Source organism: Mercenaria mercenaria, chromosome 11 (assembly GCF_021730395.1).
Source record: "Mercenaria mercenaria strain notata chromosome 11, MADL_Memer_1, whole genome shotgun sequence".
NCBI lineage: Eukaryota > Metazoa > Mollusca > Bivalvia > Venerida > Veneridae > Mercenaria > Mercenaria mercenaria.
In genome coordinates this window covers 58,623,881-58,641,504 of record NC_069371.1, presented here as the reverse complement: position 1 = coordinate 58,641,504, position 17,624 = coordinate 58,623,881, and the positions used below count along the sequence as shown (strand labels likewise).

Sequence of the window (17,624 nt, the reverse complement as noted above, 5' to 3'; positions counted from 1 at the left end):
TAACACTAGAATGCTTAGGTCTATTATCAGGAAAATTGATAGTTAGGTTGGCCATGACCAGCAGATGACCCCTATTGATTTTGAGGTCATTAGGTCACAGGTCAAGGTCACATTGGCCAGGAACAGTTAAACGGTTTCTGATCTTCTTGTCCAAAACCATAGGGCCTAGGGCTTTGATATTTGGTATGTAGCAAAATCTAGTGGTCCTCTACTAAGATTGTTCAGATTATTTCCCTTGGGTCAAATATGGCCCCACCCGGGGGTCACATGGTTTATATAGACTTATATAGGAAAACACTTTCAACAACCTCTTGTCCAAAACCACAGGGCCTAGGGCTTTGATATTTTGTATATGACATCATCTAGTGGTCCTCTACTAAGATTGTTCAAATTATTCCCCAAGGGTCAAATATGGCTCCGCCCTGGGGGTCACATGGTTTACATAGACTTATATAGGGAAAAACTTTGAAAATCTTCTTGTCCAAACCACAAAGACTATGGCTTTGATATTTTGTAATGTAGCATCATTTAGTGGTTCTCTACCAAGTTTGTTCAAATTATCCCTCTAGGGTCAAATATGGCCCCGCCCCAGGGGTCATATGGTTCACATAGACTTATATAGGGAAAAACTTAGAATCTTCATGTCCATAACTTACATCGTTCAAATTTGGACCACATGTATAGTTTTGAATGGCAAGATGAACCTTGACATGAGTTGACCTTGATCTTGACCTAGTGACCTACTTTCACATTTCTGTAGCTGCAGCCTTCAAATTTGGACCACATGCATAGGTTTATGTACCGAAAAAACTTTGACCTTGTTATTGACTTAGTGACCTACTATTACATTTTTGAAGGTACAGGCTTCAAATTTGGACCACATGAATAGTTTTTTGTTCAAAAATAAAATTTGACCTTGATTTTGACCTAGTGACCTACTTTCACATTTCTCAAGCTACAGCCTTCAAATTTGAACCACAAGCATAGTTTTGTGTACTGAAATGAACTTTGATCTTGAGATTGACCTAGTGACCTACTTTCACATTTCTGAAGCTAAAGGCTTCAAATTTGGACAGCATGCATATTTTTGTGTTCTGAATTGAAATTTGACATTGATTTTTACCTATTACCTACTTTCACATTTTTCAAGCTACAGCCTCCAAATTTGAAGCACATGCATAGTTCTGTCTACCGAAATGAACTTTGACCTTGAAATTGATCTAGTGACCTGCTTTCACATTTCTCAAGCCACAGCTTTCAAATTTGGACCACATACACATTGTTTTATACCAAAATGAAATTTGACCTTGATTTTGACATTGAGCCGTCTTGAAATTTGGAACATTCAAGAATGGCACAGTGAATGGTGCCAAGATCACTCTGTAATCTCTTGTTAGGTTAATAGGTTAAAGGTCAGATTAAACCAGAATGGTAGAACTTTTGTTTACAGTGAGCATTTAATTTCTGTTCCTTGTGCAATTACTGAATGCATCAAGGGGGGCATTTCGTGTTCGACGAGCTCTTGTTTGTTATTGAAATTAGATAAAATTAAAATGGAGTAGGGCAGTTGACTCATTTACCACAATGGTACATTTATAGTTAAGAATTGTTGAAAAACAGTAAAAAATGTAGTATTCTCGGGTGTATTTTTGTATTCCATTTTTAGCTCGACTTTTCGAAGAAAAAGTAGAGCAATTGCACTCGCCTTGGCGTCAGTGTCACCGTCGCCGTTGCCGTTGGTTATAGTTTTTGATAAAGTCAAATATCTCTGTTACTATCAAAGCTATTGACTTGAAACTTAAAAGATTTATTAACTATCAAAGTCTACACCAGGAGAAACAATCCCTGTAACTCTGCTTTGAATTTTGACAGAATTATGCCCCTTTTTAACTTTGAAATTTTGGTTAAAGTTTTTGATAAAGTCAAATATCTGTTACTATCAAAGCTATTGACATGAAACTTAAAATACTTATTTACCATCAAAGTCTACACCAGGAGAAACAATCCCCATAACTCTGATTTTGAATTTTGACAGAATTATGCCCCTTTTTAACTTAGAATTTTTAAAAAAAAAATTTGATAAAGTTAAATATCTCTGTTACTATTAAAGCTTTTTATTTGAAACTCAAAATAGTTGTATACAATCAAAGTCTACACCAGGAGTCACAATTCCCATAACTCTGATTTGAATTTTGACAGAATTATGCCTCTTTTTAACTTAGTATTTTTGGTAAAAGATTTCCATAAAGTCAAATATCTCTGTTACTATCAAAACTTTTGACTTGAAGCTTAAAATACTTATTAACCATCACAATCTACACCAGGAGAAACAATCCCCATAGCTCTGATTTGAATTTTGGCAGAATTATGCCCCTTTAACTTAGAATTTTTTGTTAAAAGTAAAATATTTCTGTTACTATTAAATCTTTTGACTTGAAACTCTAAATATTATTTACTATCAAAGTCTACACCAGGAGACACAATTTCCATAAGTCTGATTATAATTTTGACAGAGTTATGTCCCCTTTTAACTTGAAAATTTTTACTGGCAAAGCTCTAATTCAGAGTCAAGCACTGAGAAAAGTCTTACGGACAGCTCTTGTTTAATCCCCTGTCACAGGTGGTGAGGGGTTATAGGAATGGTCTCCACCCTTCCGTCTGTCCGTAACGTTTTGTGTCCACTCTGTATCTCCTAAACCCCTTGAAGGGTTTTTATTGAACTGATCAAATGATCACCTCATCAAGACAATGTGCAGAACTAAAAATTCACCCATGCCGGCTCAAGGTCAAGGTCACAACTCAAATATTTAATGCTGCCACCCAATACCATCAATTCTTTCACTATCCATAGCAGTGGTGGGGGATATAGCTCTCTGTCAGACTGCCTTGTTTCTTTTTAGTTTTATGTTATCTAACATTATATCAGTTACATATTGCATTCAGTTGATCTGTCCTGTATTAATAGATTCCTTTGTAGTAATGTAGTAACAGCAACTGACAACTCCCCAGATGAATCAGATGTGGAGAACAAATAAATTAAGGCATATAACTTTGTCTTCTATCAGTTGTTACAGAGAACAGAACTGGAAAAGGATTTGGACCTTTAACCTCCTAATTTGAGGTCTCTTACCTTTTTGGCTATCCAGTTGGCAGAACTTTAAACTTTATCCTGCTGGTTATAATTAATTAAGCCTTTGCGACCAGTGCAGACCAAGATCAGCCTGACCATCTGTGCAGGCTGATCATGGTCTGCACTGTTTGCTGTTCAGTCAGTAAATTTTGCAGTGAACACCCCTCTGAATAATTAGTGGTACTGCTCAAATTGAATGATGGATCAGTCCATTCTAGAAATTTAGCAGGCTAAAGATTAAAAAGTTGGATAAAGATGTGTAATTTAAGCAGTAAGAAGCAGTGATGTGATAATTTGTTTTTTTATTCACAGAAAGCTGAATGGAAAGCCACTGCATCACTCAACCTTCTCAATACAGCACAGAATGTTGTTATAACTGGAGGAGTACTAGCTGGTTCCCTGCTCTGTGCCTGGGCTGTAGTTCATAGCTTAAATGGTTTACATCTTACAGTGGGAGATTATGTGCTGTTTGGGACATACATTATACAGTTGTATGGACCTCTTAATTGGTTGGGAACTTATTACAGGTAATTTAACACATATTATTCAGGCATATACATTATGTATGGGTTAGTGAATGGCATAGTGGTGCCTTTGTGTGATATTTAGCCTTGGTCAGGTTAAAATGTTGATTATCATTGTAAGCTTCCAGAGCCATTATCACTCAAAAGCACGGCTTGTGCATGCATTTACCTGTTTACCTCTAATTTAGCTAGACTAGATTAAATTTGTCATTTTGATATATAAGCATACTTGGGCATTGATTTGCTAGTAGAGACTTCTGAAAGGTCATTGGTTCTACATGGGTGCTTGCTCGTGATGAAATAATGCACGGTAAGGCACCTTCCTCCAACATCAATGATGTTAAACCCAACAAAAACAACTGATAATAATAATTTTCAGCCTTTATAGGTTAATGGATTTGAGTATTTCAGTTCTGTACTTGATAATGAATAAAAAATAATGAAATATGTAAAAAGATCATTTGGAAACATAGAATGCAACCAAGTAAAAGCAACTATGCAAACTAAAAGCTCGGTATTTTTGGAACTGTTAATGAGAGGTAGTAGAAATGCAACACCTCTCAAGCCTACAAGCACCAGCTTACACAGATATTGAATGTACACCATGATCCCAAAGGACCAGAAAATATAACAACACTTAGAGAATCAAATGCTGTAACAGCTTAAAGCATCGGTCTTGTTTAACAGAGTATGAAAAATTCATAATGATTTGCGACAGGTAATAAAACCTAACAGAAACTCCATGCTGTTTTGCACCTATGAAAAGTCATGATGTTGTACATGTGTAGATTTCATACACTAACATCAGGGCCATTACCTTTAATTTTCTTCAGGCCAGTTATTATAACATGATAAATTCTTGCACAAAGTGTAACTATTTATAGATACTCCTGTAATATACCAGGTTAATATTCATGCCTCTTGTTAAATATGCAAGTTGCACTCTTCATAAAATATAAATGCAAGTGAAATCCTGAGTTTCTGTGCCTGGTACCTTGTTGTATTACCTGCTGGATAATATTCATGCTAAATTTATAAGTTGCAGAGTACTCCGATATTTGCATGTTTATGACCCAATCTACAGTATTAAATACATATATGTATTTATATTTCAGAATGATACAGCAAGCTTTTATAGACATGGAAAATATGTTTGAGTTACTGGATGTAGGAATGGAGGTAGGAAAGTCTTGTAGTTTTAATGGTATATAATGCTTTGAAACTTCAAACACTTATTCACTGATGATTTGAAATGCAGTGCTGATGTTCCACAAGTATTTTGCATTTTTACAAAGCTATGAACCTTCTTTTCAACCCAGTAACTTTTTGGTTTTGTATCTAAGCTGATATCTCAGTACCCACTGAAATTTCACACTTGTTCACTGTGATGATCTGACATTCTTTCATACATGACAATTTATCATACTTGTTATATAGGACAAGTTACATAGCTCTTAACTTTTATTCTGTTACAATTATGTCCCTTTTTAACTTAGAATTTCAAGTTAAAGTTTTGCATGTAAGCAAGATCTCTCAGAAACTACTAAGCCAAATGCTTTCAAACTTCACACATGTCTTTGGCATCATTATGTGACACCCCCATCCACCCCAGGACAAGATACATAGCTCTGGCTTTTATTTTGTCAAAATTATACTCCTTTTTAACATAGAATTTCAGTTGAGAGTTTTGCATGTAAGCAGCTTTGTCATAGAAACTACTTAACGGAATGCTTTCAAGCTTCACTCGTGTCTCTGGAATCATAAGTTGATCTTGCAGGAAAAGTGACATAATTCTAGCTTTTATTTATTTTTTTCATAATTATGCCCCCTTTTTTTTTTAATCTCCTGCCACGAATGGTGGGTGGTTATAGGAATGGTTTCCATCTGTCCATCCTCCTGGCTGTCCTAACACTTTCGTGTCCCATCCATATCTCCTAAACCCCTTGAAGGATTTTCATGAACTTATGAGTCAGCCTTGTTGGCTCAAGGTCAAGGTCACAACTCCTGGTCAAAGGTTTTAGCCTTCCATTTTGTGTCCAATCTATTATCTCCTAAACCCCTTGAAGGAATTTCATAAAACTTGGGTCAAATGATCACCTCATCAAGACGATGTGCAGAACCCATGAGTCAGCCATGCGGGCTTAAGGTCAATGTCAAAACTTACGGTCAAAGGTTTGATCCTTCCCTTTTGTGTCCGCTCTGTACCTCCTAAACCCCTTGAAGGATTTTCATCAAACTTTGGTCAAGTGATCACCTCATCAAGGTGATGTGCAGAAGTTATGAATCAGTCATGTTGGCTCAAGGTCAAAGTCACAACTCGGAGTCAAAGGTTTGAGCCTTCCATTTTGTGTCTGCCCTGTATCTCCCAATCCCCTGGAAGGATTCATATGAAACCTGAGTCAAATGATCACCTATCCAAGATGATATGCAGAACTCATGAGTCAGCCTTGTCGGCTCAAGGTCAAGGTCACAACTTAAGATCAAAGGTTTTAGCCTTCCATTTCGTGTCCACTCTATATCTTGTAAACCCCTTGAAGGAATTTAATAAAACTTGGATGAAATGATTACCTCATCAAGACGATGTGCAGAACTTATGCGTCAGCCATGCCGGCTCAAGGTCAAGGTCACATCTTAGGGTCAAATGTTTGAGCCTTCAATTTTGTGTCCACTCTGTATCTCCTAAACCCCTTGAAGGATTTTCATCAAACATGGGTCAAATGATCACCTCATCAAGAAGTCATAAGTCAGCCATGTCAACTCAAGGTCAAAGGTTTGAGCTCTGTATCTCCTAATCCCCTAGAAGGATTTTCATGAAACTGGGGTCAAATGATCACCTCATCAAGACGATGTGCAGAATTCATGAGTCAGCCATGTCAGTTCAAGGTCAAGGTCACAGCTCAAGGTCAAAGGTTTACCCTTTCACTATCCTTAACAGTGGCGGGGGATTTAGCTGCCTTTCAGACTGCCTTGTTAACTCAGAATTTCAGGTTAAAGTTTAACATGTAAGCAGATTTCTCTTTTATTTTGTTAAAATTATGCCCCTTTTTAACCATGAAATTTTGTAAAAGTTTTGCATGTAAACAATTTAACATGTGTCTCAGGAATTACTTGACCAAATGTTTTCAGATTCTCCACACATTTTTGGCATCATGTGATGACCTCTGTGGCAACTTTTGTAACTCTTGACTTACATTTTAGCAGAACTATGCCCAATATTCAACACAGAAGATTTTGCAAAAGCTTTTTAACGGACCCCTTTGGCATTTTGCTTAAGTCACAGACTTTAAGCACATGTGGTTTTTTGGGCATGCTAGATACTGAAAATTTTAAAGTGAGGTAGGCATCCATCCAGCTGCCTTGCAGATAGACAATGTTCATCCTGCTTCAGAAAGCATGAATGGGGATGGGATGTACTTCAACTCAGTAAATGTTTCAGCGCATTTTTACTGAAAACCACATCTGCATTTATAAATAGTCCCCATATTCTAAAGGAAAACATGATTTTGAAGTGTCATTTCACAATATCTTTATGCAAAGTTTAATTTTGGAGAATATATTTTGAAGGTTGTGGATGTACCGGATGCCAAAGATCTACAGATTCAAACTGGTCAGATTGAATTCAAAAATGTTGAGTTCAAATATGAGCCATCGTAAGTTATTTTATTTTATTAACAGCCGTTTGACAGTGTGTGCAAATTTTTCTTGTTTTCTTAAGATTATCCAGTGTGCATCTTTAACTAAAATAGTTTAGTTTACGATACTAACTTTAAATTTAGAAAATCCTCATCAAACGAATTTAAATTTAACTGATTGTGTTTATAAAGCTACATTTCCAAGTAAATGTCATGTATAACAGTCATTTGTTACTTATTGACATTGCACATTCATACTATGCCTAACTATACAGGTGTTGGGTGTGTACCATTTTAAACCCTAATATACAGAACTGCATATACACATTAACTTGTTAATGTTTATTAGCTCAGCTGAACCAGAGGTTCAAGGTGAGCTATGGTGATATCCCTGTGTCTGCGTCCATCTTTAACATTTTTACTTGGGATGGCTTCGAATATTCGAATAATTATTTGTTCATTACACCAATATTCAAGTTCGGTTTCACCATTCGAACATTCGGAAAAATATTATGAGGTCATGAAAAATAAATAGAAGTCAAACGAAAGAACCAAAATGTTTGTTTATCTAATTTGCCATAATCCGCTTCATTAGAAATAAGCTCTAATATGGCTTCTGTTGCTGTCAGATGTGTCATTTTTATATTACCGTGCCGAATGTGTACATCGCTATGGTGATGATACAGACAGTATACCCTATAGTTAATACCACTAATTGCTTACCTTTAGAAAATTTTAATGGTCATATATTGAGGTAAATGCGTTACAGCTCGCCTTGGTTTCAGCAGGCAGGTGTAACTAAATATCAGCAGACAGAACGTGAACTAATGATTCAGATTTCAATCAAAGTCAATAAAATATGTATTTGAGTAAAGAAAAATGCCAAAAAGTATAGAAAGCAAGTCAAATGTGATGCATATTTTTTTTACGTAAATTGGATTATCCAGTTGATTTGACGAAGAAATGCATTTCGTATGGATGGTTAACATTTTTTTTAATTAGTACTTTTTATTCAGACAAAGAGTAAAGTAAAGCCAAATATTTCTTTTTCCTTATATTACCCTTATTAGACTCCCCCCCCCAACACCCCCCCCCCAAAAAAAAAAAAACAAACACAAAACACTTTGCAGTCTAAAACACCTTATTTGATTGAAAATATTGTTCATGCTATTACGTGAAACTACTGTAAAAATGCAGGCAATGCCGCTTGCTGGTTTGAAGTATTTCATGCAATCATCCGACAGGAAGTCGGCTACCTGTAATATGTCTGGAGTGAACCTTACTAACATGAGCGCTATAATAATATCCCTGTAAGAAATATATAAAACCTATATGTTAATGAAGGCAGATAACGAGTATTTCTTGTTCCAAAAGATGAACAAGCGATGAGAACGATTATTCAGTCTTTAATTTGTGAATGTCAATGTTTGAATTACTTCTGGTGTAATCGAAAGTAGAACTAATGCTGGTCGCTGATTAGCATATGACAAAGACATAAGATTTTAAGTTGATTTGTAGATCACTTGATGACTGAGTATTTAAATATTCATTCGGAAGGGTGACGGAATATTTTTATACCAAAAAGGCTATTTGTTGCCCTTATTTGTTTACTCCAGCAGTTTTTAATATTTCAGGAAAAACATACTGAAAGACATCTCGTTCACAGTGCCACCAGGCCAGACATTTGCTTTGGTAAGGAAGTCATAATTCATTATAAGTAGACACTGAAAATTCTATAGATCTGGACTTCTACCACAGTAATATCTATCATCTGTCTTCTAACCTGTGTTAATGAGAAATCAAAAAATGATTCAGTCTAAAACTTGTCAAATAATGCATAGATAAAGTGAGAATATCATGTGATGATACAGCTAATTGGACTAGCTGAAAGATTATTTCAGCATAACATTAGCTTATAGGTTATTCCAGGATAACATAAGTTGAAAGATTATTCCAGCATAACATTAGCTGATACATTATTCCAGCATAACATTAGCTGATACATTATTGAGCATAGCTGGAATAATGTGTCATACATGTTACACTGGAATAAAAGCTAGTCAGTATGTCTAATGCCAAGAACACAGCATTCATCATCAACATGAAGAAGAAATATTCTTGGTAGTTCCATGTGTGATAACTTTTTCTTGAGTTAGCCCTTAGCCCCCTTGTAAAAAATATCCTATTAAGGATTATCATGGGTTGTGGGCATATGTTATGTATACAATGTTGACATCGTTCTTGTATATCTTGTAATAACTGTTTTAGGTTGGGCATTCTGGAAGTGGAAAGAGTACCATAATACGTCTGTTGTTTAGATTTTATGATGTACAGGCAGGCACCATATGTATTGATGGTCAGGATATATCGAAGGTATGTAAATTTCATACTGAACAACATCTTAACTTTTTACAGCAGAAGTGGGTAAAATTCATATGGATGACATTTGAAGTAGTTTCTTCATAGAATATGGGAAGGTTAGGGAGACATTTCACTCTGAAAATTAAATTCACTATGTCAGATTGAGGAATAATGTTTTATCAAATTATATAGAATGCCCACAGACGTTTCTATTTCTTCTTGTGTTTCACTGAATTGGTATTTAGTATTAGACAAGACCCAATTGATTTTCTCTGAAATGTTTGACATTCAGATTCATAATATTATATCATGATGGCTGATTCCCTGTGATATGATCCCTTGGTATCTGAACACAGTGATTTTATGAAATGACAGAAGAACTGTTTGTGATATAAAAGTTCTTAGTTCCATTTTGGTGAAACTTGCATGATTGTCAGTCAGTGTAAACTACTGCTTATTCATCTACTTAAAGGTGGATAAAATCAAAACTTCAGTCAACCCCTTAAGATACTCAGACTTTTATCACTAACAGGTTAAATAGAAATCCATAACATAAATGTCATTTTTTGTCACCTGATCTGAATTTAATTATATCACTTAATGCACATTATCTCTGTATTCATTGTACCGTTTGGATCCAGTTAACTTTCAGAGAGAGAATATATAGCTTCTCTGGTCCCAATCAGTTAAACAGACTGAATTGTCACTGCTGATTTGTGAGACATGATAACATAGATTTGAGTATATATGCAAATGTTGAACCAGTACTTTTGAACTAATACATAATTGTAGTGCAATTCAGGCATGTATATAAAACAGCATAGAAACTAATGGGTAAATGGATCTGTTATGGATTCTGCATGCTTGTTTGTACCACTAGGCACTTTTCTGTAACTGATCTGGTGTACTAATGTTTTGACTGGTTTCTGTATTCTCTCTACCTATGTATATATGTATGTACTTGTATTTGGTCAATCTTCCATAAGTTTTATAAAGAGCACAACTGTCTTAATTTCTAAACCTTTTTTTTCATACACAGGTGAAACAGGAATCCTTAAGAAAATGTATAGGTGTGGTTCCTCAAGATACAGTATTATTTAACAATGATATAATGTATAACATACGTTATGGCCGTGTCACAGCATCAGACGAGGACGTTCAGGGGGCCGCTGATGCTGCAGATATACATAATAGAATTTTAACTTTCCCTCTAAGTAAGTATTTTGTCACATTGATTTGTATTCTAATATGTGCTAAAACCACTTACTTAAACATTTGCAGAATATTTTTAAGCTCAACTCTTAACATAATTCTAAGGGGTCACAGAAAGTTCAGTACTTAACAGGTTTTATGGATATAAAGTCATAAAGTGAGTTTTATGCAGCATTTATTTACATTGTCTGCCATCTACTTAGGAAAGTTTTCAAAAGCACAAGTCACTCAGTAGAACTGTTATGTAAAGTAGAAGAAATTTATCTGTAGTTTTCATTATACTCATTGCCAAATAGCATAAAAAACAAGCATTTGAATTCTGGTGCAGAGTACTTTCAGGGTGAATGATTTTGAACTTTGACATTCATTTAAAAGCATGCCTCTTTAAGGCTTTATTCTTAAAGCAGTATTTCTCATTTCTGTTTTTCTTCACAGAATATGAGACAGTTGTTGGAGAGAGGGGTTTGAAGTTGAGTGGAGGAGAAAAACAAAGGGTTGCTATAGCCAGGACTCTACTGAAAGCACCGGCAATAGTATTACTTGACGAGGTAAGGGTCCACTTTACATGACGATACCTCTCCTTTGTATTTTCAAAATAAAAATCATTTAAATATTTTATTTTCAGTTCTGAAATTTTGCCGTAAGTTAATGTAACCAATATATTTCTCCAGTGATGAAGTGAATTTATGTTAGTTATAAAACACATAAAAATATTAAGGGATACTTTGTAGGCTTATTTTAAAATGATTACTGATGGAGAGAGGAGAGGGCCAACTTGGTTTGGATCCTTGTTTTCCTTAAATTTAACTATTTTGCAGGCTACATCAGCTTTGGACACTAAAACAGAACGTAACATCCAGACCTCTCTTGCCCGAGTCTGTGAGAATAGAACTACTATAATAGTCGCTCATCGTCTTTCAACAATCATCCATGCTGATGCAATCCTTGTGTTAGATGAAGGAGAAATTGTAGAGAGAGGAACGTAAGTTCTTAGAATTTAGCTTTTTTATCCCCAAAAGATCTAATTGAAAGTGAAATTGTTACTTCTGTAGAGCAACATGAATTAAATGCTTAAAGTTTCTTTTTTTGTTTCAATGTTTTCTGCAATTTAAAACTACCACTAGCATGATTGTGTACAAACAGAACAGACATATAATAGCTGATACCATGCTAGACACTTGAAAATATTAATACATTCCTCTCCTAAACATTAGCTTGCATATAAAAGTGTTTGCCAAATTTTTTTTATAATAATATATAATGGAGCATGATTTTGTTAAAATGTAAAAACTATGTGGGACTTGGCAGTCTTCGGTCATTTAAAGGCAGTGAAGATCTGTGTAGAGTTTGAAAACAAGGCACAGAAGTTCCTAAGAAGACTTTCCACTAAAAGTTCTGAAATAAAAAGGGACATAATTTAGACAAAAGTTAAGCTCCAGTTGCAGAACATGCTGTGTGAGGTCATTTCCTGATGTCAAAGATTTGGATGGAGTTTTAAAAGCATTCTGTACTGTAGTTTCTGAGAAAGCTGTTTTTAGAGTAAAACTTGAAATTTAAAAAATTAAAAAGGGGCATAGTTTTGACAAATGTAGGCTAGAGTTATGTCACCTGCCTTGTGAAGTGAACTTATGGTGTGGAAAAACTTGTGTTGAGTTAGTACCCACACAGTGCAGTAGTTCAGAGAAAGCTGCTTACATAAAAAGACGTTTGTGGAGCAGACAGAAACTTGGATTAAAGGATGACAACAATAGCTATACTGTTTAAAACAGATGATAATTTCAGATAGTCATCTTAAACAGAGCTGAACACAGCCACAGATTAATATTCAGTGTGGTTTTATAGATTATTTGTTAATGTCAACAGGGATGATAGCTTGTCTGATTTTTGAAGTATTGTCGTCACTTGATCGGTGTTGTTTAAAATTTTTGTTTAAGTCCACTTTTCATGAACACTTAGGTTATAGCTTTGGGATTTTGTTCACTTGTTTATCATAATTAGAGGTGGGTATGTACCAAGAACCATAAGTCTTGTGTTTTGTCTTTTTTTTTAACTTAGAAAATTGACATTTCTTGGTTTATATTTTGTTCCAAGTCTACTTCCCTTGAATATTGTAGCTTTGAAACTTTATACATTTCTTTATTATCAGTAGTTGAGTTTGGAGGCTAAGAACCATAACTCTTTTCTTTCATATTGACTAAATGTATAGCACTTACAGACTAACAATGGCACCTGCAGGCGGATGCCTGATATTTCCACGTAATTTACTCAATATTATAACCTAACCAAATATGGCAAACAGAAAATACAAAACAGATTTGAGCCGCACCATGAGAAAACCAACATAGTGCATTTGCGACCAGCATGGATCCAGAACAGCCTGCGCATGCGCGCAGTCTGGTCAGGATCCATGTTGTTCGCTAACGGTTTCTCTAATTGCAATAGGCTTTGAAAGCAAACAGCATGGATCCAGACCAGCCTGTGCATCCGCACAGGCTGGTCTGGATCCATGCTGGTCGCAAATGCACTAAGTTGGTTTTCTCATGGTGTGGCTCATTTTCATATATATATACTCTGATGTATTCTATTTGCATACCTTAGTAAGAGCATTTTCTCCTAGTTGGAGGTTTAGTCTTGAAATCACTGAACATCTTATTATGCCCCCCCTTTGAAAAAGGAGGGGTATATTGTTTTGCAGATGTCGGTCGGTCGGTCTGTCGGTCGGTCGGTCAGTCGGAATGTAGACCAATCCGTTTCCGGATGATAACTCAAGAACGCTTGGGCCTAGGATCATGAAAGTTGATAGGGAGGTTGGTCATCACCAGCAGATGACCCCTATTGATTTTGAGGTCTGTATGTCAAAGGTCAAGGTCACAGTGGCCCTGAATAGTAAAACGGTTTCCGGATGATAACTCAAGAACACTTGGGCCTAGGATCATGATTATTGATAGGGAGGTTGGTAATGACCAGCAGATGACCCCTATTGATTTTGAGGTCAGTATGTTAAAGGTCAAGGTCACAGTGACCCTGAACAGTAAAACGGTTTCCGGATGATAACTCAAGAACACTTGGGCCTAGGATCATGATTATTGATAGGGAGGTTGGTAATGACCAGCAGATGACCCCTATTGATTTTGAGGTCAGTATGTCAAAGGTCAAGGTCACAGTGACCAGGAACAATACAAGAGGGCCATGATGGCCCTATATCGCTCACCTGTTATCATTGCACTTGAGGACAAGAAGGTCCTCAGAAAAAAATATCTAAGTCCAAAGGACAGGAACAACAAAGGAAAGAAATTTAACCAAAAAGAAAAAAAAATTCTTACAAGGTACAGATATGTCAAAATACACCTAAAAATTGGAGGTACCATCCATGTTGTACCACAGAAGTGGTCTCGGTTTTTCCCTACAGCCAATAATAAAAAAGTTACTAAAAATAAGCTATTTATAGTAACGTAAAAGGGAAGTAATTAAAAAGAAAACTGATGTAAGTGAACAAAAGAAGGATCTGCCAAATAAATCTGTTGACATAGATGAAATTTCAGATCAGTATCTTCATTAGTTACGGAGATATACCCATTTTAATTTGAAATAAAGGGAGGTAATTTGACATAAAATCAGTCCATAGTTATCTACCCTGATTGGCTCAGTCCAACTAATGACAATAATGAAATTTCAAATAAGTCCTATAAGTACTTACTGATATAAATCCATTTTGACTACAATCAGGGGAGGTAATCAGATATAAAAAAAAACCTACGATTGGATCTGATTTGTCATGGAATCCAAGATTTATTGTTGTTGAAGATATTTTGGAAGTTTGTATAAAAAAAAACCCATAAATGAAGTCTCTATATGGCTGCAAAAGCCAAAATAGCCAATTTTGGACATTTCAGGGGCCATAACTCTGGAACCCATGACGGAATCTGGCCAGTTCAAGAAAGGAACCAAGATCTTGTGGTGATACAAGTTGTGTGCAAGTCTGGTTAAAATCAAATCATAAATGAAGTTGCTATTGTGCAGACAAGGTCAAAATAGCTAATTTTGGCCTTTTCAGGGGCCATAACTCTGGAACCCATAATGGAATCTGGCCATTTCAAGAAAGGAACCAAGATCTTATGGTGATACAAGTTGTGTGCAAGTTTGGTTAAAATAAAATCATAAATGAAGCTGCTATTGTGCAGACAAGGTCAAAATAGCTAATTCTGGCCCTTTCAGGGGCCATAACTCTGGAACCCAAAATGGAATCTGGCCAGTTCAAGAAAGGAACCAAGATCTTATGGTGATACAAGTTGTGTGCCAGTTTGGTAAAAATCAAATCATAAATAAAGCTGCTATTGTGCAGACAAGGTCAAAATAGCTGATTTTGGCCCTTTCAGGGGCCATAACTCTGGAACCCATAATGGGATCTGGCCAGTTCAAGAAAGGAACCGAGATCTTATGGTGATACAAGTTGTGTGCAAGTTTGGTTAAAATAAAATCATAAATGAAACCTCTATCGTGCAGACAAGAAATTGTTGACGGACGGACGGACGACGGACGAAGGGTGATCACAAAAGCTCACCTTGTCACTATGTGACAGGTGAGCTAAAAATGGTTTCCAGGCAATAACTCAAGAACGCTTGGGCCTAGCGTCAGGAAAATTGATAGTTAGGTTGGCCATGACCAGCAGATGACCCCTATTGATTTTGAGGTCATTAGGTTAAAGGTCAAGGTTACATTGGCCAGGAACAGTTAAATGGTTTCTGATCTTCTTGTCCAAAACCATAGGGCCTAGGGCTTTGATATTTGGTATGTAGCAGAATCTAGTGGTCCTCTACCAGGATTGTTCAGATTATTTCCCTGGGGTCAAATATGGCCCCACCCCTAGGGTCACATGGTTTATATAGACTTATATAGGAAAAAACTTTGAAAAACCTCTTGTCCAAAACCACAGGGCCTAGGGCTTTGATATTTTGTATATGCCATCATCTAGTGGTCCTCTACTAAGATTATTCAAATTATTCCCCTAGGGTCAAATATGGCTCCGCCCTGGGGGTCACATGGTTTACATATACTTATATAGGGAAAAACTTTGAAAATCTTCTTGTCCAAACCACAAAGACTATGGCTTTGGTAATTTGTAATGTAGCATCATTTAGTGGTTCTCTACCAAGTTTGTTCAAGTTATCCCTCTCGGGTCAAATATGGCCCCGCCCCAGAGGTCATATTGTTCATATAGACTTATACAGGGAAAAACTTAGAATTTTCATGTCCATAACTTACATCATTCAAATTTGGACCACATGTATAGTTTTGAGTGGCAAGATGAACCTTGACATGAGTTGACCTTGATCTTGACCTAGTGACCTACTTTCACATTTCTGTACCTACAGCCTTCAAATTGAAGCACGCGCATAGTTCTGTCTACCGAAATGAACTTTACCTTGAAATTGATCTAGTGACCTGCTTTCACATTTCTCAAGACACCGCTTTCAATTTTGGACCACATACACATTGTTTTATACCTAAATGAAATTTGACCTTGATTTTGACCTTGAGCTAGTCTTGAAATTTGGAACATTAAAAAATGGCTCAGTGGATGGTGCCAAGATCAATCTGTAATCTCTTGTTAGGTTGATAGGTTAAAGGTCAAGGTCAGATTAAACCAGAATGGTAGAACTTTTGTTTACAGTGAGCATATAATTTCTGTTCCTTGTGCAATTACTGAATGCATCAAGGGGGGCATTTCGTGTTCGACGAGCTCTTGTTTCTTTACATTTTATCAGAGTAAATGTTGTTGTTTTTACAGGCATGAAGAGCTTCTTAACAAACAGGGTCATTATTACGAGATGTGGCAGCAACAACTGACAAAATTAGAGGAGGCTGGCGATAATAATTCTGTAAATGGTGAAACAGCATCTGTTACAGTCGAACAAACATAGATTTCTAGATTGTAGCTTGATACCAGCTGGAACTGAGGAACATGTTGGATTTTAACAAGGCAAGACACAGATACATTGAAGGCTGGGAGGATGTTGAAATAGCGGAAATGATTTGGAAATAATTCTGTACAGGCTGATCTTAAAAATGAACTTGAGAAGGATTCTTTAAATCATGGGTGACCTATTCAGCATTATTAAACAGATTGGTCAATATTTTGACAGAGCATTGTAGATGTTCACAAGACATTAATTTTGTTGATTTTGTCAGTGTTAATTTATTTAAAAACTTTAAAATGCAGGTTTTGTTTATATAGACTTAGGATGTTCCATACAAATTCTGGAAATAATAGATTTCAGCAAATTGGTGTAAGTTCTCATACTTGGTATACATCTTAAATATCCTGACCAAAAAAATGTCAGCCACACTTGTTTTATTTTGAACAGATGAGTTCTGAGTGAAGTAAGATTTTTCAGCAAAATCCTTTTTGAAGGTTGTTATGGCAGTATTAAATTGAAGCTTTGAATGTTTAAATTGATCATACTTACATCATTATAGCTCTGTTTTTATGATTGATTATTTTCTCCTACTGTGACAATTATTTGTTCAAGCGTTGGAAGCTGGCTTTAGTTCATGGCCTGAGGTTATGAAATTCTGTATGGAGAACAGTCTGAGAGTGGTCTCCAGACTCAGTTTTATAACCCTGGACCAATATCAACTGACTATAGGTCTAGTCTGAAAGTTAGGGTGTACAAGAAATGCATTTCAGTTTTTGTGCTCCCCCCAAATTTGGGGAGTGGGGGCACTTAAAAAGTTGGCCTGCTTCTGGGACAACAATTCGAATAT

At 36.0% G+C, this 17,624-nt stretch overlaps 1 protein-coding gene across 3 annotated transcripts in view; it reads left to right on the top strand.

Moving 5' to 3' along the window:
* Positions 1-17,145, top strand: part of LOC123531520 (ATP-binding cassette sub-family B member 6-like) — a 38,556-nt gene extending 21,411 nt beyond the window's left edge. For all 3 annotated transcript variants that reach the window (XM_053517511.1, XM_053517509.1, XM_053517510.1), the window contains exons 11-19: positions 3,443-3,657; positions 4,770-4,833; positions 7,219-7,304; positions 8,921-8,978; positions 9,555-9,659; positions 10,687-10,861; positions 11,295-11,407; positions 11,678-11,841; positions 16,648-17,145. In XM_053517511.1, the coding sequence (XP_053373486.1) occupies positions 3,443-3,657; positions 4,770-4,833; positions 7,219-7,304; positions 8,921-8,978; positions 9,555-9,659; positions 10,687-10,861; positions 11,295-11,407; positions 11,678-11,841; positions 16,648-16,780 (1,113 nt within the window). In that variant the 3' untranslated portion in view covers positions 16,781-17,145. The remainder of the gene's footprint in view (positions 1-3,442; positions 3,658-4,769; positions 4,834-7,218; positions 7,305-8,920; positions 8,979-9,554; positions 9,660-10,686; positions 10,862-11,294; positions 11,408-11,677; positions 11,842-16,647) is intronic.
* Positions 17,146-17,624: the final 479 nt, after the last annotated feature.